At 42.8% G+C, this 22,833-nt stretch overlaps 1 protein-coding gene across 13 annotated transcripts in view; it reads left to right on the plus strand.

The window, feature by feature from the left end:
* The window catches only part of LOC311275482 (putative E3 ubiquitin-protein ligase HERC1), a 42,634-nt gene that overhangs the window by 3,160 nt on the left and 16,641 nt on the right, over nucleotides 1-22,833 (plus strand). For 5 of the 13 annotated variants that reach the window (XM_084384076.1, XM_084384071.1, XM_084384077.1 and 2 more), the window contains exons 2-44: nucleotides 659-1,661; nucleotides 2,601-2,696; nucleotides 2,811-2,993; nucleotides 3,325-3,537; nucleotides 3,735-3,833; nucleotides 3,944-4,040; nucleotides 4,150-4,293; nucleotides 4,480-4,607; nucleotides 4,921-5,065; nucleotides 5,205-5,376; nucleotides 5,639-5,773; nucleotides 6,015-6,180; nucleotides 6,365-6,490; nucleotides 6,880-7,104; nucleotides 7,275-7,427; nucleotides 7,719-7,851; nucleotides 8,227-8,430; nucleotides 8,597-8,818; nucleotides 9,139-9,312; nucleotides 9,440-9,554; nucleotides 9,700-9,817; nucleotides 10,066-10,267; nucleotides 10,451-10,751; nucleotides 10,828-10,876; nucleotides 10,953-10,998; nucleotides 11,336-11,589; nucleotides 12,590-12,787; nucleotides 12,962-13,082; nucleotides 13,206-13,446; nucleotides 13,529-13,695; nucleotides 13,853-14,005; nucleotides 14,112-14,209; nucleotides 14,357-14,452; nucleotides 15,389-15,556; nucleotides 15,661-15,900; nucleotides 15,998-16,081; nucleotides 16,334-16,559; nucleotides 17,194-17,488; nucleotides 17,836-18,605; nucleotides 19,185-19,395; nucleotides 20,058-20,227; nucleotides 20,327-20,359; nucleotides 21,928-22,011. In XM_084384076.1, the coding sequence (XP_084240202.1) occupies nucleotides 690-1,661; nucleotides 2,601-2,696; nucleotides 2,811-2,993; nucleotides 3,325-3,537; nucleotides 3,735-3,833; nucleotides 3,944-4,040; nucleotides 4,150-4,293; nucleotides 4,480-4,607; nucleotides 4,921-5,065; nucleotides 5,205-5,376; nucleotides 5,639-5,773; nucleotides 6,015-6,180; nucleotides 6,365-6,490; nucleotides 6,880-7,104; nucleotides 7,275-7,427; nucleotides 7,719-7,851; nucleotides 8,227-8,430; nucleotides 8,597-8,818; nucleotides 9,139-9,312; nucleotides 9,440-9,554; nucleotides 9,700-9,817; nucleotides 10,066-10,267; nucleotides 10,451-10,751; nucleotides 10,828-10,876; nucleotides 10,953-10,998; nucleotides 11,336-11,589; nucleotides 12,590-12,787; nucleotides 12,962-13,082; nucleotides 13,206-13,446; nucleotides 13,529-13,695; nucleotides 13,853-14,005; nucleotides 14,112-14,209; nucleotides 14,357-14,452; nucleotides 15,389-15,556; nucleotides 15,661-15,900; nucleotides 15,998-16,081; nucleotides 16,334-16,559; nucleotides 17,194-17,488; nucleotides 17,836-18,605; nucleotides 19,185-19,395; nucleotides 20,058-20,227; nucleotides 20,327-20,359; nucleotides 21,928-22,011 (8,227 nt within the window). In that variant the 5' untranslated portion in view covers nucleotides 659-689. Of the gene's footprint in view, nucleotides 1-658; nucleotides 1,662-2,600; nucleotides 2,697-2,810; nucleotides 2,994-3,324; nucleotides 3,538-3,734; nucleotides 3,834-3,943; nucleotides 4,041-4,149; nucleotides 4,294-4,479; nucleotides 4,608-4,920; nucleotides 5,066-5,204; nucleotides 5,377-5,638; nucleotides 5,774-6,014; nucleotides 6,181-6,364; nucleotides 6,491-6,879; nucleotides 7,105-7,274; nucleotides 7,428-7,718; nucleotides 7,852-8,226; nucleotides 8,431-8,596; nucleotides 8,819-9,138; nucleotides 9,313-9,439; nucleotides 9,555-9,699; nucleotides 9,818-10,065; nucleotides 10,268-10,450; nucleotides 10,752-10,827; nucleotides 10,877-10,952; nucleotides 10,999-11,335; nucleotides 11,590-12,589; nucleotides 12,788-12,961; nucleotides 13,083-13,205; nucleotides 13,447-13,528; nucleotides 13,696-13,852; nucleotides 14,006-14,111; nucleotides 14,210-14,356; nucleotides 14,453-15,388; nucleotides 15,557-15,660; nucleotides 15,901-15,997; nucleotides 16,082-16,333; nucleotides 16,560-17,193; nucleotides 17,489-17,835; nucleotides 18,606-19,184; nucleotides 19,396-19,516; nucleotides 19,549-20,057; nucleotides 20,228-20,326; nucleotides 20,360-21,927; nucleotides 22,012-22,833 lie in introns of all 13 variants that reach the window. The other 8 variants (XM_084384081.1, XM_084384083.1, XM_084384072.1 and 5 more) reach the window with 5 other exon arrangements.

The following is a 22,833-nucleotide window of genomic DNA, read 5'->3' on the forward strand; positions in this document are numbered from 1 at the left end:
AAAGCAGACTAAAATGCAGACAGACAGTCAGACAGTCAGACAGATAGTCAGACAGACTCGGGGGTTAGGTGGAGCCCCAGTGGTCTTTACATGGGATTGTATTTCAGAGCGTCAGGTGACTAACTTGGAGACGCTCACTCTGATTACTTCATTTTGACTGGGACAAAGAATATGAATGAATTAGCAGGGGGATCAGCTTATTATCACTCGTGTGCCTAATCTCTCAAAGCAGGTTTCACTCTTTGACCGACCCTATTATGAAGCTTATAATAATAAACCGAATCAATCCCTCGGTATTGTGTAGCATTACAGCTTGTGAGACAAAAGTCTCCCTCATTATTAGTGTGGGTGTGTTGATTAGCTGTTACAGAATCATAGGGTGAGCTGACCTATTTCAGCGGTACCCACTGGGCTTATGCCACTAGCCCGGATGTAATGTATATTGGAGAAGTGCCAACACTAGGGAGAAACCAGACACCTTTACACTGAATTTGCTTGGCAGGAAAACGCATTAGAAGATTGGCTCCCAGCAGCAAATGTTGCCTGTAAAATAATAACGATGAGAGATGACATGGGAATAAAAAAAAGCCATTTCATAATCAAGTCTTAGGAAATGGTACGTGTGATTTTTTAAATCTTTCTCCGCTTTGTTTTTCAGGTGTACATCCGACTTTAGATAATGCCCAGACATGGTGCCTTGTCAGACCCATGTGTTGCTGAAGTGGCAGGAGCACTTCAATAGCTCCTGGGCAGCTGAAGACAGTGTACAGACAGCCAGGAGGCATGGAGCCGCTACGCTCTACAACAAGCTCCTTCACAACAAGGAAGTGGTGACTCTAGCTCAACCTGTTCAAGAACTCGTCGGCCCACGCCTGCCAGACTTCGAGTGCGAGTCCAGTGCCTCGGCGGAGAAGGAAGAGTACCTGTCATCCCTGCTTCACAGCCAGCGATGGCTGGCTCACCGCATGCTGACGCAAACCTCCTACACCTTGGGCCTCCATCACAGGCTGGTAGTTCTCCAAAGGATCTACTACGCACTTCACAGCAAATACCATGACAAATTCCGCGTGCAGCTACCCTCCCAGTCCACAGACAGTGGCACTGAATGTGGGCAACTTGAGCTGGCCTCAGAGCCCTGCCTGCCAGGGGGAACATCCAAAGTAAAGTCAGGTACAGATGTTCTGATCGAGATGGGCGTGAGGACTGGTTTGAGTCTACTCTTCTCGTTACTGCAGCAGAACTGGAGATATGCAGCCTCAGTGCATCCGGAGTCGGTACTTTGCAATGACGTGCTCGCCACGGCGTCCTCGGTACTGACGTCTCTGCCACCGCTCTCTCTGGCCAATGAGAATAAGATCCCGTCAGTCGGGCTGGACTGCCTGGCACAGGTGGCCGACTTCCTGAAGAAGACATCAGTGAGCAGCGGGACCGGTGGGGCGGACCCGACTGGTCGGAGGCTAGCGCTGGAGCTGCTGCTCGGCCTGGCGATGCAGAGAGGCTCTCTAAAGTTTCTGCTGGAGTGGGTGGAGGTAGCCTTGGCTGCTTCCATGTCCTCACCCACCTCTTCACTGTCTTCCTCCTCCTCACTGAGCCCCCAGCAATCATCTGGTGTAGGCTTTGATGTGATCCATCAAACGCTTTTCCAAATGAGGCAATATTCGGTATGTTATGTGTTCTTCAAATTTTTTGTGTCTGTTGTTGCCCTCCAGTTTGGAATAATCTTCCTTTGACTTTATATATCATTAGCTATTAACTATTTATCCATCACTGTTATTATTTACACCACTGGTGTCTGTTACCTGTGGACTATTTTTACTTTTCTTTGTCCTGATATCATATGGTAATTTGGATTAATTTGTTTGTGGGACCATAACATGGCATCACCTGGAGTAATCGCCCCTATTCTGATTGTATGGCAAACTCTTATTTCTTAACAGAGCCTCATAAAGAAAGGCAATCAATAGCCTTTCAGAAGTTCAGATATGTTGACAACTCACTATGAGTTGTTGTCTGCCCATTAAGATTGTCTGTGTGGTTGTTCTGCTCTGCCTTGCTATGTTACTTAATTGTTAGTAATTTTGCATTAATGCATTCCCATTGGCAGTGATAAATCAGGCCCATTGTCTGGAAAGCAGGACAATGGCTCTCCATCGCTGCTGCAGGCTGTCAGTCTCATCTGAAGCTTGGAGTGATGCATTAGTGTGCAGATAAGGATTAAGATTGAGTCAGTCTCACTGCCCTCTCTTGATATGTGTATTGAGTCATCCTGTAGCAGACTAATCAGCTTTGCAATATTTCTTTCTCAATTGACAACCGCGGCTGTGTATTGCCAACATTGTTATGGCTTGTTTTTTCCTGTTTCCTACATACAATTTAAAACAGAAAGCCCCAAGGAATCACACACGTTTCTTCGTCTAAGGACTAGGATCAAATTTTTCTTTTTTTTATTACATTTTTGTCTTTCATGACTTCTGCCTTATGATGCAGTGACATATCACAACAGCTTTTCATCTTCTGATATTTACTGCTAGTTTAAAAAATATGGGCACATAAAACTGTTTGCATCTATGTTGAAGGCTGAACATAAATCTTTTTTCCAGGGTTTCCGTGGGGACTCCGTCAATACTCAGGTGCTGAAGAAGGACGCAGATGGACTTTGTCGACTCTCCCAGGCAGCTCTCTGCCTGTTTGAGGAGGTAAATGAGATTTGAGTCACACACTCGCAGACACATAAAATATTGCCACTATTAGGAGCTTTTATGCTTTGCGGTTACTGACTTTAAGGACTTCACTCTCCTCCCTTTTGACAGATTTGTAATCTAGCATCCTACTGCCTGTGCTCCTGCAGCACTGAGGCAGCAGCTCCTGGCACAGAAAGCGACACAGTCATGGTGTATGTGTGGGGCAGTAACAGCAGCCACCAGCTGGCAGAGGGAACCCTGGAGAAAATCCTGCTGCCAAAGCTGACTCAGGGCTTTAGTGATGCTCAAATGGTATGGCTATGCATAAGATAAGGACCAACATTTTTACCATCTCTCAGGTTTACTTACATTTGTACTTAATTCATTATCATTCTTACAGTTTAGAATATATCGTGGAGTAGAAAATACATAAAAATGTAAAGAAAGAAAATTATTTCACCTTTAAACACCTATAACAGTATCATCTGGTGTATTGACTTCCGAACACGTGGGTGGGAAAAATTGAAAGTGTGACAGAAACTAAAGCCTTTTTTCTAAAAGATGTATTTTTAGAATTGTACTATTCTGCTGCTTTACATCTCACCCTTTAATGTCCTCACTTGTATCCATTTTGCTCTTTTAGATTGAGGCAGGCCAGTACTGTACCTTCTCGGTATCTGCAGATGGCTCGGTGAAAGCCTGTGGAAAAGGCAGCTATGGCCGGCTGGGCCTGGGGGACTCCAACAACCAGTCCATGCCCAAGAAACTTGTGCTGGAGCCACATAGGAACATGAAGAAGGTGTCCTCCTCCAAGGGCTCTGATGGTCACACCTTGGCCATCACTCTAGAGGGAGAGGTAAGAAGTTAGAACCACCACTGCTACATGTTTCACGTTTTATTTTTCTAATTTAACTTGTTTACGGTAGATTCTTGACAGTGACTAATACTGTAAAATTAGTCACTTCCACTTCTTCTGTAGGTGTGAGTGAAATTGTAACAGATAAAAGTCTGTACTTTCTCATGAATTGTAAAAATTTCCACTATTCCTTTCAGGTGTTCAGCTGGGGTGATGGAGAATACGGGAAACTGGGCCATGGCAACAGTGCAACACAGAAATACCCCAAAATCATACAAGGACCGCTGCTGGGCAAAGTAAGCAAGCAGAAAACCCTGCTTTTGGGAGGGAAGATGGATTTGAAATTTACCATGAGAAAGCCATGTGATTTAACATAATCTATCACACATTAATGTGTCTCCGGCAGGTTGTTGTTTGTGTGTCTGCTGGCTACAGACACAGTGCCGCTGTGACTAATGATGGAGAGCTTTACACCTGGGGAGAAGGTGACTTTGGCAGACTTGGTACGTCACTTTTTTCTCAAGTTGCTTGTGCTTATTTGTCTCAACAATTTCAGTGAAATCCTTCCTCCTGTATGTTAGCAACACCTGCTTCTATTCCTCCTCTGTGCAGGTCACAGTGACAGTCAGAGTCGGAACATGCCTACGCTGGTAAAGGACATCAGTGGTGTGGGGCAGGTGGCCTGCGGCAGCTCCCACACCATTGCTGTGGCACAAGATGGACGCACTGTGTGGTCCTTTGGAGGAGGAGATAATGGTACAATGACGAGTGACATACAGTTTAATTTAAGCCCATAATGCAATGGCTGTGTTTACTGGTAGACTTTCGTTATTGCAGAAAATAAAAATTTGCTTGAGCAAAACATCTGATTTCAAGGATATAACACCAACTTTGTTTATTTTTAAACTAATGCTGGGCCTCATACATGACTCACCCTTGCAGGTAAACTAGGTCATGGAGACACCAATCGTGTGTATCGCCCCAAGGTCATAGAGGCCCTGCATGGATTCATCATCAGGAAAGTGTGTGCTGGCAGCCAGTCATCTCTGGCCCTTACCTCTGCAGGACAGGTGAGATGCAGCGTTTTGGATCAGACATGAATTGCCAATGTCAGAATTGCCTAACACCAAATGATAGTCTTTTTCTGTATTAACTGAAGAACGAAGTTTGCACCTACAGCTCTTTGACAAAACTGATCTGGCCACAAAAAGCAGTGAAAATGTCAAAAACTTTTAACTCAGCTAACTCAGCTCTTTCATTGTTGTCTTTGTGGAAAGCTTTTATTTTGAAGGAGCATATTAACATCACCTCATACATATATAAAGACGAGATTGATATTTTTTCCAATAATTCATACACTTGTGTTAAATCTTATTTATTCAGGTGTTTGCATGGGGCTGTGGCTCGTGTTTAGGATGTGGCTCCTCTGAGACCACCTCTCTGAGACCCAGGTTTATAGAAGACCTGAGTATCACCAAGATCATTGATATCTCATGTGGAGACAGCCACTGTCTGGCTCTGTCCCATGGTAAGAGACCTTCAGCAGTTAAAAGTCAGTTATTTAAAACCTTTTTAGACCTTGCTTTCAGAATGTTGTTTTAATTTGGTGTATAAGTTTGTTAAGGGGCTACTGAGAGTGTGACTGTGCGTTGTTCACATTTCATCAGAGAATGAAGTGTATGCTTGGGGGAACAACACCATGGGCCAGTGTGGGCAAGGCCACACTTCAACACCGATCACCAAACCGAAGAAAGTGCTTGGTCTGGAGGGGGTATCGATCCAGCAAATCACTGCAGGCACTTCTCACAGCCTGGCTTGGACTGCAGTTCCGACTGACAGGTAGAACCTCAGCTTGTTTGAAACAAATTTAAATGTCAGTCCACTCAGTGAGCACGGTCTGCTTTTTTGTAATGGCTGTGTTCCCTTGGTATTGTGACTGTCTCTCTATTCCTCTACACCATAAACATATTTCAGTGGCATTTCTGTGTTGCAGCTTTTCAGTGCTCAGCTTTATTTTAAACTACTGAACTGTTCTTTTCTCAGCCCCTGTCATATCTGTGGGTCTACCTTATCAGTCCTGACACATATGTGCTTTTTCCAGGCAACTGGTGGCATGGCACAGGCCCTTTTGTGTCGATTTGGAAGAGAGTACATTCACCTACCTACGCAACTTCTTAGAAAGTTACTGCGATGGCATCGGCGATGACACCCCCCCTGCCCCGTTCTTATCTAAAAGGTAGGAAATCAAATGAACACAGCACTCAATCAGATTATACTGTATAACTTCTTACAGAAGATTTTTATTTTATTACTCCTGTTTAAAACTTTGTTCGGTATAGAATCACCTGCAGAAAATGTTCTGTTTGGCCCCTTGAACTTGTTGCATCACCACTAACAGCAGGACACTTCCCACACATTCACTTCCCCTCCGATCTACTTAACAGACACTCCTAATGCTCTCTGTGTGTATTCCTCAGGGACCACCATCAGTTTCTCTTGCTGTGCATGAAGCTGCTGTCCATCCACTTGTCCTTGGCTCATGCGGGGGGTACTGGTGCCATGGTTCTGGGAGCTCAGGGCAGGCCCCTCAGAAACCTGCTCTTCAGGCTCATAGATACCAACATGCCAGACTCCATCCAGCAGGTAAACTTTACAGTCTGTCTGGATTATTGTCAAAATATGCTAATGCTGTAGGAACCAAGCATTAACTACTGTCTTGTCAATTAATTAAAAAGCCCATGTTTGCAAATTTCAAGTTATTCACTGCTTGCAGTAAATGCTAACCCTTGACATCCACTTGTCCTCTCATGTTGTGTTGACGCCTCAGGCGGTTCTGAACACGCTGTCCATTGGTGCTTCCCTGTTGCTGCCTCCACTGAGGGAACGGACAGAACTGCTCCTGTCTCTCCTTCCTCAGGGCCCTCAGAGCTTGAATGTCCTCTCGAAAGGACAGGTATGCAGAAATCTTTTGTGCTATTTTTAAAATTTGCCTATGCGTACATATCGTAATACTAGTTATGGTGCTTTTTGTGCTTTTGTGCCTCAATGCATTATCAGTCAGGCGTGTGTTTTCATGGAAAATGTTGTCAAAACAAGGGAGATAAAGGCTGAAACAATTCAATTAAACAGCCATGGACATGTATTCTGCCTTACCTCATTTTAAATATGACTCTGATCGGGATAGTTGGCTAGAACATGGATGAAGCTTGTGCCAACTTTGAGCGTTGCTAGGCAATATGTGTTGAAGACTGCTTGAATGTGAAAATGTGTTTCCTCTTGTTAACCTCACATTTAAATGATCAAATACCAGACAATTCTCTCCTCTTCTCTTCTTGTTCAAAGCGTCTGCAGTTAGACATGGTCCTCAGCAGCCTTCAGGATCAGAGCCATGTAGCTTCTCTACTAGGTTACAGCAATTTTGGGGAGGTGACAGCCCTGGGACCCCCTCTGACACCCGCTATGTCCGTCCGGGCACCCTCTTCATCCAGCTCTGTTGAAAGCTATGACCCTCTGCACCTGGCAGAAGTGCTGCTCAGAACCCTGCTTCTCAGTATTGGTTTTTACACGGTATGAAAAAGAGGACCCTGTGTGTATGTTTGTGTTGAATTTCCTCATTTTGACTAGTAGTGCATTGTTTTCTCTGTCAAATCACGATGCCTGTTTTCACGCGTTTGGATATTTTGGTGCACATTGTTGTGAGTGATGGACTCCTCCGCATTCTTTCTGTGTTCATACAGGAGCGAGCGTTTGGGGAACTGGAGAAAAACAGTGACAAGCAGCTATCAAGTGATAGTCAGGGACAGACTGATCCACCCTCTCACTTCCACCAGCTGCTGTCCGGACTTCACAAACACCTGCTCGCCCATTGCTACATTCATTCTGGCCCTGAGGTACATTGCTCAATCAGCTACACGTGATTTTACCCAGAGCTCTGTGTTAGGGTTGCAACAGTTTTGAGATTATCGGGGTACGATAACCGTCTCAAAATATCACGGTTTCGCGGTATACAGTATTACACAGCTATTATTATTGTTATTATTATCAATTATAATAACCCTTAAAGGAATTTAAAAATATGTTTTTTTTGACTGAACAAATGCTGACACGAACAAAAACAAATGTTACAAAATATGCTGTCCTGACAGACATGAAATGTTCACAGTGATTCCTCTGTTCTTTAGGATGAAAGCAGTGTAACGCTGCTTCGAGAGCATCTTTACCTGCTGCTCCCCTGTGCAGCTGAGACACTCGGAAGATCCACCAAACTGTTGAAGGAGAGTTCCCTGGATAAACAAATAATCAAGAAACTGCACAGTAAGAATAACGGCTGTTAAAAAGTGTGTGTCATCCCAACCAAGATACTTAGCTGTCCTACTTTTTTATTTGTTATACAAGTGTTGGCACAGATCTCAGATGACTCTTTTATTCACAAAACACAAGTAAAATCTCTTCCCTGAAAATGTTTTCTTCTTCTTTTTTTTTATGTTTTAAAGACAAGTAGACAGATTTAAACATTTATACATGTATATGTTCAGCACTGAGGTGTCAGTGGGTTTGATGACAAGCACTTATAAAAAGATCCTTGATTTAATCCCCTGCTTTGCTTCTATATGTGTTGCCTATCTGTATTCCTCAGTTATTTTTATCAGTTATTCTATTCCCCCTCTCTCGTCTCAACCCCTGTCCCAGTGGTGTTGTACAACTCAGTGGCTGGCAGCCTGCTGTGCCAGGTAATGTACTCCTTGCTCCTGCTGCCCCTGGCCATGGTTCAGCCCCTCCTGAGCCATTTATTGGGCTTGTTGGAGCACCTCAATGATTTCAACAGGTTGCTCCCAGAGACGGGCCTCCTGGAGGAACAAGAACTAGGGATTGAGGCACAGAAAACCTGTTTAGGTCAGTGGAATTTTGATCTGCCAGCTTGACCCAAAGATTTATCCTTTATTATTTTTCTCATCAGTGGTGACAACAGTGCTACACTTTTAGTCAAAGCATGGCATATTATTCATGTAAAAAAAAAAACATAGACGGGTTTCACAATGCCAAGGGATCTCTCTTACAGATAAAAGTGAAGAAAGCACATGCCTTGGACAGGAGCAACAGGAGGAGGAGTGCAAGTGGGTTTGGCTGCTAGATCTGGAACGCTCTGTAGCGTTGGCAGTCGGCCGTTGCCTTGGTGGTATGCTGCAGGGCCCGCCGCCCTCACTTCAGGAGAAAACGTCAGAGTTCTGGCTATCAAATGTCCTCCTTAGGAACGGCCTTGAGATGGACTTTGAACAGCTAGGTAGGAAAACATACTGCACGCTCTTAGCTTTCATATGTGCTAATATTTTGGAAAATAGATACCAACTGAATATGATGTTCATTCCAAGAATAAAGTCACACAAATGCTTTCACATTCTGTTTTGAACCACTAATGATAAGACCATATTATTTGCTACATTACTGTACATGATAGTACAGCAAATATTCTTAAAAGAGGATTTTACATAAGATACAATTTCAATATGTAAAAGAGGATATAAACTGTAATTTTCTAAATGTAGTATTAATGTTTTCACTTGTTCACTTGTCCCATGTCCAATGTGATGCTTTGTCCTGTAGACTCTAGCATGGTGTGGCTGACTGAGGTGGTACTGCTGGGCAGTAGTGACGCCAGGCTGGCAGAGCTCAGTCTGAATGAGGAAACCAGGACTTTACTGGAACTGGCACTGGGATCCTCCAGAGGAACAGCAGGTGGACTGTGGCGGAGGATGGAGGAGTATGCTCGCAGCAAAGGTACTTTTACCTTTGATTATTATGCAGCTGCACACACGTGAATTCACCTTGAATTCTGATCTTTTGGTTGTGTATTTTTTCTTTTTTGTGACTTTGTTGTTATTGCATTGTTTTGCCATGGGAGCAGAATGGGAGAGCGGAGGTTCTTCAGGCGACTGTTTGCTTCAGACTGTCTGTCGCTGCAGCCTGGCTGCCCTTCTGAAACACACCGGGCTGCAGAATGAAGCCTGTTGGCAGGACAGGTCAGTAACCGAGATGTAATATTTACTAAAATGCATTTTATCTTGAAATCTTTAATGGCTGTCTATAAACTGTCATTTTTAAAGGATGATTTGAAATGATTGTCGTGTAAGTGCACTGCTAATCATCCACTCTGCTTTGAGACAGATATGAGCCCAGTGAGATGCTGTTAGACGTCTACGAGACAGTTTATAAAATCAGAAGCACTCTGTTGGCACATAAAAACTCTCCAAGGACGTCACAGGTGCAGAATGCTGCCAAACAGGTACCATTACGGAAATTACTCCACTTTATGTCTTAATCAAATACATATGCAATGCAGCTGTGTATTTTTGACAAAGTTTAACACTTCATATGACACGAGTTATTTATAAACAACACAAAGTTAAATATTTGTAGTGTAAATATTACAGCAAAACTGCGCATGCCAATTATTGCATGCACAGCCTTGCATCCTTTTATACCTTCTGTTCAAGAGGCTTTTTTTTTTTTTTTTTTTTTTTTCAATTGCAGACAAATCAATCTCCCCAAAGTCCTGATGCAGACAGGCAAGAGCCAAGCACCTCAACGGAGGTAGTGGAAAAAGGTCATGAGCAGCAGCCAAGAGGTCAATGTAGCCGGGAGGTGCAGGTGCCCCCAACCCCCACAGCAAACCACAACCAAGAAGAGGTTACAGAGGAGGACACATTTGGCAATAGTCGTATGTACCTGTCAGGTTAGAAATGTGTATCTCTCTTTTTGCCCTTGCTTTACAAACGGTAAAAATGTTTTTTTTTTGTTGTTTATTTTTTTACCCTTGTTGGCAAACAGCCCCAGACAGACACAATCTACACACACAAACACACAATTCGTCACCACAACACGTCTGATCCTCAGGTGTCTTTCCTGTCTCTCGTAGAAGTCCTAGAATCATTCATGGCCACCCGGGAGGCCATGCAAGTGCAGCAGAACGTGACGGTCTACGAGTCCTTCGGCACCTCCACGCTCCCCAGCAGTATGGAGAGCCCAGTCAGCCCAGACAGGGAGCTGGATCCCAAGCAGCAGTGGGACAAGCAGAGGGAATCCGAGGAAAGCTTGTCTTTCCCTGCTGTCTGCCATCTGGTGGTGTCCCGCTGTCTCTTCCTCCTTCTGGGGATCAGGCCTGCTTGGGTGGACCCAAACGAAAGGGAGGATACTCAAACTGTGAACAACGGAGCAAGGTAGAGTTTGTGTTAGACAGAATATGTTTTAAGTGTAGTCGTATTCTCTGAACTAACTGTCTGCATTTACTTACAGGAAACCAACAGCAGAATTCTTTACGATGTCTGTCGATGGCCGAAAACAAGTAAGTCTTGTACTATCCCAAAATGTGGCCCCACACCTCCTTATCAGTGCTAATGTACTGTCTTTATCTTACTTAGTCTGACCAATCCAAAAACTCCCTGGGACACTCCAAGAATAAAATGGGTAGGTGGAATATGTTTACTGCTGGTAATCATTATCCCAAAATCTGCAAGTATTTGTGACATCCAAAATGTTTTTATTGTGTAATGATATTAAGTTGTTCCTTTGGTTCAGTACTTGTAATTGTGCTTCAAGTCTACATTATAAGAAAGAATGTAGATAAACATTATAAAGTGAGTCACTTATTGGATTATTCCTAGTTGACTTTGCTTTTGTTAGCAAGAAAAATCACACCAACTATTTTCTCATAAATTCACACTGAATGATTAACACTGTAAGAGGTGTTGAAAATTAATATCAGAGAATACAGGCCCTAATTCTTCTGGTCTGTCTGTTCCAGGTTTACCTCTGTGTTCTCTGGGCATTATGAAGGATGCTTGGGATCGCCTGCGACAGTGTATCAGCCCGTCCACCTCTATGTCCCACGGTGGCAACAGCACTTTGCCTATTCTTAACCAGGTGTTCCACTTTGTCTGTGGGAGCCTGACCCACCTGTCACCCTCGTCACCGACGCTGCCGGGCGGACAGACTTGTAGTCAGGCAGATCCAAAGTCCATCGCTTTTGCTATATTGCAGCAGCAACAGAGAGCGGAGGTAATGAAATTTTCCTCTTCTAAACCGCAGGCAAACATTTAATTATTACTGCTGAGGAATTAGAACTGCAGCTATTTATTATAGAAATGTGTTGGTTTCATCATATTTGTGGTGTTTACGTCCCATTTATGTAATGGCAGAAAATAATCAGACCCAAGTATAGGCAGGTCGGGGTTAAAAAAGCAATTTTCCAATTTAAACTTGTTTAAATGATCTGAAATCAAGTCACAAAATCCTGAAATCAATCCGTCAAGAGAGGGCTTTTCTTGTGGATTTCATGTCAGGGTCCAAAATTAAAACTCAACAACAACAACTTCCAATTTGGTGAGGTCTCTCCACCACACTGCCAGTTAAATGTTTGTTGCCAAAGCATGCTTTAAAAGTTATGCTGAGAGTCTCTGCCACGTTTTGGTGCAATTTACGAGCAAGCTACTTCTGTCCTCTGCTGCCCTTTCTTTGTCGGAGTATCACACATGCAGCACACGGACATGGACTATCGTAGTGCATTCAGGCGCACCACATAAACTGGAATGCCACAAAGGTGGTCTAAAACCAGAACGTTTTTGTTTGTTTTTTTTCTTATGTCCCTTTGTTTGAATACATAGGCCCAAACCTGTCACTACTTTTTGTTCTTTCACTGCAGCACTTTTATTAACTAGATGCTAAAATCATAACAATATCTTGTTAATTTCTCCACACGCAGGGTTTGACCACAAATGTCGCACCAGGTCAGAGGATTCCTTTACAGCATGAGTTCTCTCAGAATTCATATCCAAGCAAAATTTGTAATTGTAGCTAAAACATCCCTATCTGAATCGATATCGAATCAAATCAAATTAAATCAAAATTAGAAATTGAATTGAATCTGAACCTTGTGAATCTTTAGGTAAAGGTGGAAATAATTGAAAACCTGCAACAAAATCTGCAAATTGCAGTGCTGACAATTATTTTAAGTATCTACTAACACTACACTACTAACTACTCTCTTTGTTGTGATCAGTTGCGTCTGGAGGCCTTGTGTCAGATGTCATCCTTCCTGTCTAAGATGGAGGAAAAGAGCGGCGGGTTCACCGTCTCCCCTCAGTTTCCTGCCTTGTTGCAGTCCGTGCAGCTTCAGTTCCTCTCTGGATGCTTCGCTCTGGGAACACAAATCATCGGCTCTCACTCTGGAAATAATTACGAGATGCAGCATTACATGGTACAGATAACGATCATGCTATCATAATGTTAGTGCAGATGTTTATGATCAGTGAAGATGGAAAGAGCTAATGAATTATGGTTTAATTCTATCTCGATGGAAAGAGGAGGAGCGCTGCATATTGTGTTCATTGGTTGTGTTAATTACTCTTCTCTCCATCTTATCTCAATCCAGTCTGGTACACATTCAGCTTCTATGGATACGCAAAGAGAGCTACAATCTGCAGCCCACACCTTCTACCAGCAGGTGGTGCGTGTCCTCAAACAGAGGGCTGTGTTGGAAAGAGAACATCCAGGTTTGCCTATCTTTGTTTCACATTTCACATGTGGTGCCTAGTGCTACTCCCCGTTGGCTATTTTTCCCATGAATTTTTATTTTATTTTGCATGTTGTTGAGATTTTTTCTTTGTTACACTCAGGTTCCTGCCAGCACCTCCTCCTAGCCACGATGTTTGCGCTGAATTTCTGCTACCAGCCAATTGATCTGGTGCTGGTCATCAAATGTGGTATCCTGGAGATCCTCTCCATGCTGACCAGCAACAGCTGTGCCCTGATGAACCAGGGCTGGTTTGCAGCCTCTACATCTGGATCCATGCTACTAAGTGGGGCTGTAAAACTTGCCTGCACTCGTCTGCTTCAGATTCTGACTGTGGCTTCGAGGTGAGGATGAAGAGATTGTAAATATGATTGAAAATACACTTCAGTGTTTGCATTTCTGTAATAAATGATCCTGTGCTCTCAGCTCCTGCGAGGATTTGCTGCCTTTGGAAGTATCCCATGCTCTGATGGAAGTGATGTGTGAGCAGCTCCAAAATATCCTGTATACTTTCCACCAGCAGCAGACAGCAGAGAGAGGAACAGCGGAGAAAACAGATCCGGACTCCAGCAGCAAGAGTGCAAATCTAATTGGTGTTGCAAATTTAACTATCTTAAACTTTAATTAAATAAGTTTTTTGAATGTCCTGTATTTCAATTTAATAAGACATATTGTTCTTAAGAACAGATGTGGCTTTTTTACAGTCCTTCCATTTTTAAAAACAGTTCTGCTCTGTTTTTGTTCTTTTAGGAGTCGAAAGCAGCAAAGTGGTTGAATCTCAGCTCGCAGACTTCTTGGTGTTTCTGAGGCGTGTATTGTCATTAAGAGTGATGAAAAGACTTTCTACTTTTGTCAAATGGATTGATCCACTAATGGCCATTATTTCACACAAGTGCTCTTTTGGTGAGACAGTTCAAAACCATAAAACGGCATTACTATTGTTTACAGTGCACAGCAGTTGAATTCCTTTTTAATTCCCTGTTCACCTCCACCGTCTTCTTTTTTCCAGGATCTCCCTGCTTCCAGAACCTACGCACTAAGCTTTTGGCCTTCCATGTGTTAGAAAGATTGTTACCTGCTTGTTCTGAGCCCGTTCAAGTTCAACAGGTATGATGTAAAAAAATATGAATGAAACATGAAAGTTAAGTAGCTCAAGAAGAAATTAATGCATTCAACATGAAAATTAAAGGCTGGCCAAGGTGTTTGTTTAAAGTTGTTTGATAATGAAGGTGTTTCCTTTTCTCTGTTTTTCAGATTGTAAAACAGCTCTTTCAGCTCTTGTCTTTTTATATGTGGAAAGAACCGCTAGCTGAGAAAAGCCACGAGGAGACGCATGAAAAACACAAGGGGGTAATACAGCAGTATTACATTAGCAACACTATGTACTTCTCAGTGTACTTTACCTTTTATTTTATACTTGTAATACTTTCATTGTTTGTTACATTTCTGTTGTCACAAGTGTGTGATAACCACATTTTAGGGATCACTGCAAAAAATGTGTGTATATCGGCCGAAATATTGATTTCATTAATTTAATTCCCTGATGTCGGTATCGGCATCATGTCGACTATTCAATCAATTATTGGTCAGGCTGTAGCCTGAGCATGTTGACAGTGTATTGAAAGTGAACTGAAAGTGTAGTGTTTGTGTAATTACTGTCACTGCCAGAGGGAGGTGACAACGGTTCCACACTGCAGGTTGAAGTTGTTTGTTCTTATTTACCTATCCTGGTGTCTTGATTTGCAGAATGTTTTGCAAGCCATCACAACAAACACCCTATTTAAAAAGTCGAAATGACAGAAGGTGTTGAGGTTTCTTAAAAACTGACAACAGCGAGTGAATCCAGTGATTCAAATCTCTTTTAGGAAAAAGTGAAACTCCTAGTGGCAGTGATGAGACTGAAAGCAGCGGGGCTACTTGATAGAACAGATGGGCCTGTTCTGTGTGGTGGAGGGGGGGTGAGAGGACAGAAAAATAACAACAAATTTAATTAGTGTCAAATTACAAGGAGCTGATAATTTATTTACAGTAGAACTCTGTCAGCGAGTTAGTCAGCATTGTTCATTGTTTTCATACATCTGTAACTCTCTCATTTTACAATTTTAGGATTTTAGTGGCGTTTGTAATTTTAATGAATTATGTGTCTGATTGTGTTGAATAAACACACACATATCTTACATTTATCGACTGCTATTACACATTCTAACATGTCATTTATTTATTTATCAAGCTAATGAAAATTGATAGTAACATCCTTTTTTTTCTCCAACTTTTTTTTTTTTGCAGAATCCTGGCAGCTATGATGAATGTATTCCCATTGGAGATTTTTCCTTTGACCCACACAAGATAATGTGCTGTTCTTTGGAGAGTGGGAATATCCTCTCCCATGGCTCAGGAGGGAAAGGTTATGGCCTGGCAACCACCGGCATCACGTCTGGATGTTTCATATGGAAGGTAAGAACTTGTATCGACGATAAATCTTTACCACTTTTTAACCACTGAACTGTGCTGCCAGAACATGTTTAATAACTTGAAATATACCTAACTTCTCTCCTCAGTTCTACATCACCAAAGAGAACAGAGGCAATGAGGGAACATGTGTTGGTGTTTCCCGCTGGCCAGTCAGAGATCACAACCACCATACGACCACTGACATGTGGCTGTATCGTGCCTACAGTGGCAATCTGTACCATGGAGGAGAACTGGTCCGCACGCTTCCTTCCTTCACCCAGGGCGACACCATCACCTGCATCCTGGACATGGAGGCTCACACCATATCATTTGCTAAGAATGACAAGGTCTGACCTAATATTCACAGTCAACGTTCAAGGGTTTCAATCTTTAATGACTGATGTGTTTTTCAGCATTCTTTGCGTGTTTGTGTTTTTCTGCTAGGAGCCAAAGTTGGCATTTGAAGGAGTGGTGGCCTCTGAACTGTACCCTTGTGTGTTGTTCTACAGCAGTAATCCTGGAGAGAAGGTACTAGATATTTTGGACATACCACAGACACTTACTCCATAGGGCATCCTGTGCTCTTGTCACCAAACATTTTAGTTTAATGAAAATAATAATGCTAAGACCCAGGAACTCCACACACCCATCGTTCAACCAAGTTAAAGTCAAATGACTGCAGGGGGAACGTGAGGAAATATTTAAAAAAAAGGTGCATATTTTGCTGAGTTACGTGTAAAAGTTATCTCTAACAAAAGTGTGTGTCTTTATTTCTCCCAGGTGGCTCTGCGGGACCTCCAGATGCGAGGCATGCCCAGTAATCTACTCCCTGGGGAGCCTCTCTGCAGCCCTCGTACCACAGTGCTGCTGGAGTCAACAGTGCAGCTTCTCCGCAGGCTCCATCAGTGTGACCAGTGGGCCTCGCACATCAACCAGTACATCCATTCTCACCTGGAGCTTATTGGTCCACTGCTGAGAGAGGATGACTTAGGAAGTTTCGGTCCAGGTCAGCTTCGACAGCAGTCGCTTACAGACAACTTTGTTTTGTACATAAACACAAGGAAACTGTATAGCAGATACCTGACTTGCTATTTATTCTACATGTGTATTTTGAGACCGCTAAAGCTAAGCCGACCTGGCAGTTAAACTCTGATACTGTATAAACCCATCAAACTAAAATCCAAATGTATCAATACAAATACACAGATTCACAGTAAATTCCTAAATCCTCAAACAACTTCATCCTTCTCGGTCAGATTTGTGTAATCCTACCCATCATTTTACCAACCAGTACCCTCCCTCCGGTACGCAGTTTAATTTTCTCTTTGGCTAAATTAGGTTTCACATTATCTTTCAATTATGTGGAACTGAAATGAAGTTAGTGATGGAGTCTTTTAGCAATTCCCTGTCAACCACAACCACAATCCAGCTGTTGTAAAGAACAAGTGGAAGAAAACCACCTGAAAACTGATTTAGTACGTCTGAGACCTGAGTGTTGCAATGTGACTGTTATAGTATATAGAGTATCCAGTATATTTGAAAATCAACATTGAAAGCAATAAATGACATTTATGAAGTGTATTATCCTTATAAATCATATTGTCTTTGTTTGCTACTCTCCGTCTCACATTGTCCTACAGGCCTCACTCCCGCTCACTTTGAGAAGGACGAGAATGCACGAGACAGAGACGTGGTCGGTGACGACTCAGGAGAATTGTTGACGCATCGTCGATCTCTGTCTGACGCCAAGCTGGCTGCTCTTTGCACTGAAGTGTGGCCGGTGCTGGCTCTGATCGGAGGAGTGGACAACGGTCTCCGGGCTGGGGGTCTGTGCCTGCACAAGTCCAGCGGGCGCAGGGCAATTCTGCTCGGAGTCCTGAAAGAAGGAAGTTCCCTGGCCAAGCTTCAGTGGGAGGAGGCTGACCTCTCTGTCAGGTATTACAAATATATATTCAAAGGCTCACTTATTTGTAATAGAATGTCTTTGTATGTTTCTTAAATGATGATTCTCATTAACTCCCATTAAACAATTCTTATATTTTTCTTGTCTTGGTCCTTTCAGCATGTTTATTACTCTGTACGATTCTTTTCTGTTAGTGTTTCTTTTTCCTTCTCTGTAACTTGTCTAACATTTTAATTTATTTTCATCATTTACCCCCCTGATCTTTCTTTCTTCTTGCTTCTTCCTCTTCATTCTTAAATCCATTAATCCCTGTTGAATCCGTCCTGGTGTCACTCCATGCTGTATCTGTGGGTTCTTCCCATCCTTCCCAATAACTAAGCTCCATGAATTCTTGGTCACCCAGCGACACCCCGATCATCTCGTTGGAGCCCTGCGACATATCCTGCTGCAATGTCACCCCTCTTGGAGGCCTCAAACCAACAGTGTTGTTAGATCTGATCTATTTGATGGGGCTGCTGGAGGAGCAGGGATGGATTGGGGGTCACCCAGCCCCCAAAAGGAAACAATCAGAGGAGAACATGAAAGAGAGTGAAATGCAGGATGAAGACGTGTCCGCTGACGTCAGGTGGCTGACAGAAGATGAGAGGAAGAAGTTTAAGGAGCAGAAGGTTGAGACAGACCCCTTCTCTTCACCCTCTGCAACCAAAGATTCCACAAAGATCATGGACAATCAGGAGTTGCCCTGTCCACCCCAAACGTCTCAAACCTCCAAAGTGGATGCCTTTGCCCTTGAACTGAGAGCAGTTAGAGTATCATACCTCCTCATTGGAGCTTTGAAATCCCTAACTGTTGTTTTTAGTTGTGAGAAGCTGTCAGATTTGCTCCTGGTGCCTAAACACGACCCGTCCAACTCCTCGATGACTCCCCTGTCCAGCCCAAACCCCGACCAGGCCAAGGCCAGCAGCAAACAGTGGGACGAGAGTGCTGAGCTGAGATCAGTGCTGCAGTATGTGGTGCAGAGCATGGTGAAGTGGGCAGTCAGGCCCTGTCCCATCAAACAGAGCGTGTCTCTCGCCGACCTGGAGAGGGCTCAGGTCATGATCTACAAAGGAGCCATCAGCAGACTGCAGGAGGACAAAGAACACAAAGGTATCAAGATTTATGGATTAGACTGAAGACACTTTGATATTTTAGTTTAGAGCTGCAGACTTGAAACTTTCATATTTGTTTTACTTGATTTAGTTTTGACCTTGTAAAGTAAAGTAAATAGTGACACAGAGGCATCCCTAAGTCACACACCATGAATATTTAATTATCTGGCATTTGCATTTGAATTACTTGCTTTTCATTGGGGCTGCTACTGTTGATTGATTTCTTTTATTACTTTTTAAAATGATGAAAAATGCCCTTCGCAATGTCTTGGAGGATAAGGAGATTACGTTAATTGTCTTGTTTTGTCTGAGCAACAGTAGAAAACAGAAATTTGCACAATAAATTGACCCTTGCTAGTTGGCACCAGAAGAGGGATTGGTACAGCGTATCATCATATCATTTGTTAATCTCTGAAATAGCAACTTTATCAAGTGAATACTTACACAGCTATTATTAGTATGGACTTAAACTTAAACTCCCCCTCGTTTGGTTGTGTTCAAGGTCAGAATTAAAAGATAGAGCATAATAATACATATTTGGTTGGCTCTAACCTTCCTCTCTACTTTGTCCTTGCAGAATCTGGTCACCACTCGTCCCAGCCCATTTCCAAGTCCTCCAGCTCTGTGTCCTTGTACAGCGCGGGTTCAGAGGGCACTGCCATCTTTGGCCAATCAAACATAGCCTCTGCCTCGTCCTCTAATACCGACTTGGCATCTTCTCTGCCAACAAACCTGCAGACAGATGGCCTCGATCATTTCAACCCTTTCTTTCCCATCAGCCTCCTGCAGTAAGTATAGGAAGGTTTGGTTGAACTGTTAACGATGTTAACTGGACACAAACATAATAACGAAAGTTATCATCAGTTCTCATGTTGTTACCGATTACTACAGACTTGTATCTTTTGGCAGCAACAGCAGCTTCTCTGAACTCCAGGGAATGGGTGAGTTAGGATGTATAAGACAGAAGAGAGTGAGGATTCTGCCTGCACCGTCTTTAACCTACGCTGCAGCTCTGCCTGCTTGTTCTTCTCCTAACCCAGCTGATAGCGTCAGTGTTATTCCTGCTTTTAAGAGACAAACAAACAAACGGCTTCAGTGCAGAAAAAAAAAAATCCCTTCAGGGAGGAGAGTTTTGATAAGAATAGCACCGAGCTCTTTGCCAGAGACTCTCTTGCAGCACAAAGCAGGTATTGTACAATCGTCTCTGGATATGAGTTGATACCACAACAACAATCACATTTAGGTTGACGTTTAGGTTGAAATAACTGACTTCAAAGAATACATGCTTGGTTTAATGTGATTTTAGTGTAAAGTCAGGTTAAACAAAGTTCACCTTCTGCTCAAAATGCTTTATATTTCAACTGTTTGTTTGGTCGAGACAGAAAACTGGCCGTGTAGCACCACTTGCACTGTGTTATTACTGTACATACTGTATCTTCACTCCCTCTAGGCACATGGTCTTAACTCGGTTCCCTACGCTTACCGGCCTGGTTAGCACTCCCCCCGTGCTGCACCCTTGCTTCAGCCTGGCCAGCTCTGCTTCTTGTGATGCCTTCACAGAGCAGCAGACTAGCTTCATGGAACCAGGTCCCTGCAGCACACAGGCCAGAAGCAGCCTGGGTAAGAAAAAGCGCAGAGACGTTAATAGGGGAAAAGCTGTCAGATGTCAGTCCACAGTAAAGAAAAAAAATAATCTAATTCAAATGTCTCTCCTTAAAGAGAATAGATTTGCTAATCTTTGCTCTCCTGCAGGTCAGTTCAGTTTTTAACTAACTTTTCCCCATGCTGCCTTCATACTCAAACATGCTACTAATGACATTTGAAAATCAAGATATATTACAAAGAGTGAAGTGGTTTCTCAGTGGGAAGTGTCTGCCTCTTGCATGGTCTTTTATGTTCAGCTATTTGTCACAACTGATCTGCTGCTCAAAACAGCATGTGTTTTGCTCTGCTGTAGGACAGACACAACATGTAAACTGTTAAATGCATGCATGACATAGTTTGTGCACTCACATGCTTGAATGGCACCATTTGTTTCATCAGTAGTTATGTTTTTGAACAGTTCCAGGGACACTGCATTAAAACTCAAGGTCATTTCTCTGACTTTTACTAGAATTAACAAGGTATTAGTAGTTTGAATAACTCATATAAAAGCTAAATTGAATAGGTTTACTTGACATGGAGTTGCTTTTTATAGTAAACTTATAAAGCAGGACATACATGGATAAAATAAATACAAGAAAATGTGAAATTAATTAATTCATTTGACAAATTTCACTACAACAGTGTTTCCCCTATATGCATTCTGCAAAAAAAAAAAAAAAAGACATGATTTTTGGAATCGAATGGCGAATTTAAGTTACACACAGTAGCCTTTTTCACACAGAGACGCTGCATTATCGCCGCAGCGGTGGTTCGCAAATTCTCCGCCATTGGTTGTTCACACAGAACCAAGCAGCTCCGGCGTAAAAGACGAACCAGTGTGTAATTCACACAGCAAGCCGGCGCCGCGGCTCCAAAAGAGGCGTGACGGTACACGTCATGATGATGTTTTTTTCAACGTGTTCCCTCCTGTTAATCTAAACATGTACCCGCTGACTGTTTATAATCATACGGATGCTGTTATAATGTGTTGTGATTGGGATCCTGACCCACCATGCATCCTGGAAAATGACAAAGTTAAGTTTTTCCTCTAAATTACATAATTACATAATCACCATCAGTCAACAGGACGCTGTCTGACTCTGTCACTTGCGGGGAGGGATGCTGTTTTATGGGGGAAAGTTCACTGAAGTGTCGGTCGGGAGGGCTGACCTTCGCGGTGAAAAAAATCACTGCGAAGGTCAAGGACAAACAGTTGGCGAGTTAAAGTTTTTTGCCGGGGACAGATGCTGTTTTTCGGGCAGAAATTTGACAAAGAGTCGGTCGGACAGACACTTCTCCACTTTAACTGCGGTATTTTTTTCCTCATATAAGTTGCCAAAGACACGACAATTACTACGTTACTGTTGTTTGGTCCTGTAACGTTGCTTTGTGGGACATTTCTCTATATTTTGTTGAGTGATGGATCTGTTTATTTATCAGACAGTGAACACCATCAGATCGGCACGCCCCTGCTCCGCGCCGCCGGCTTATCCGTTCACGCTGGTTCGGTTCGAATGCCCCCGTACCCCTCCTAGTGTTGCTAGGTTACCAACTCAGAGCACCGCTGCTCCAAAAAAATCTAGGGGAAACACTGTATGACAATCTCAAAATGGAGCTGCGGGTTTGTTTTTGTTTTCTGTTTTTTGTGTACTTTTCCTTTTCTCCTCAACCACCAGAGCGGACACAAATGTTTGTCACCAGTCGGTTGCTAGAAATGGGATTCTCTATGAGACATATCTACTGGGCCATGGAGGCAGCAGGTACTGCTTTGTGGAGTGTGTCTGATATCGTTAAATCTGTTGCTTCATGTGCTTTATATTTTAAACATCTGTCCTTCACCGTGTGCTGCAGCCTTTTGTAGTATTTGGAATACAGAAAAGTCTAAATGCATTATATTAAAGTGTAACTCGCGCCAAAATGCAACCTAGGCTTTTTTTGTGAAAAAGCATAATTACGACGAAAACAAACAATGTTCTCAATGCTCGTGTTCACGTGTAGAGATCCTGGTGATACTACGAGCAAAGTTTCATGTTGTGTCGAGTCTTCTTAGTGTTTTAAAAATAGCGATTTTGATGCTACCATACAGCTGCCCCGAGCACGCAATTGAAAATGATTTTGACCCGAAAATGAAAATACGGTACATCTTAAAAGTGGCTTTTTCGTCGTAATTATGCTTTTACACGAAGGTTTGACTCGGGTACATTCACAAAAAAAAGCCTAGGTTGCATTTTGGCGAGAGTTACACTTTAAGTATGACATGGAAGACTATTTTATTATTAGTTTAAGGATGAACATGATGCTGTTGGTGATGGTGGAAATCAAATGAGGCCTCCCAGTTGTATAACACTCTACATGTTGTTCAGAGACCTCAGAAGCCTCAAAACAATCTGTACCTCAGAGACTCCCCTCTGAAGTACACTTGACACTTTTCTCATTGGAAAACGGAAACTCATCCAAGCCTCTAAACATTTTGGCTTAGATTTAGTGCTGATATGAGTCATGATTTTATGGGGAGTTTAAGTGCAGAAGTTCGGATTCTTTCAATACACAGGGCACAGATTGCGTATTCATTATTGACAATT

Source organism: Pagrus pagrus (genome assembly GCF_965226575.1).
Source record: "Pagrus pagrus genome assembly, chromosome: 19".
NCBI classification, from domain to species: Eukaryota; Metazoa; Chordata; class Actinopteri; order Spariformes; family Sparidae; genus Pagrus; species Pagrus pagrus.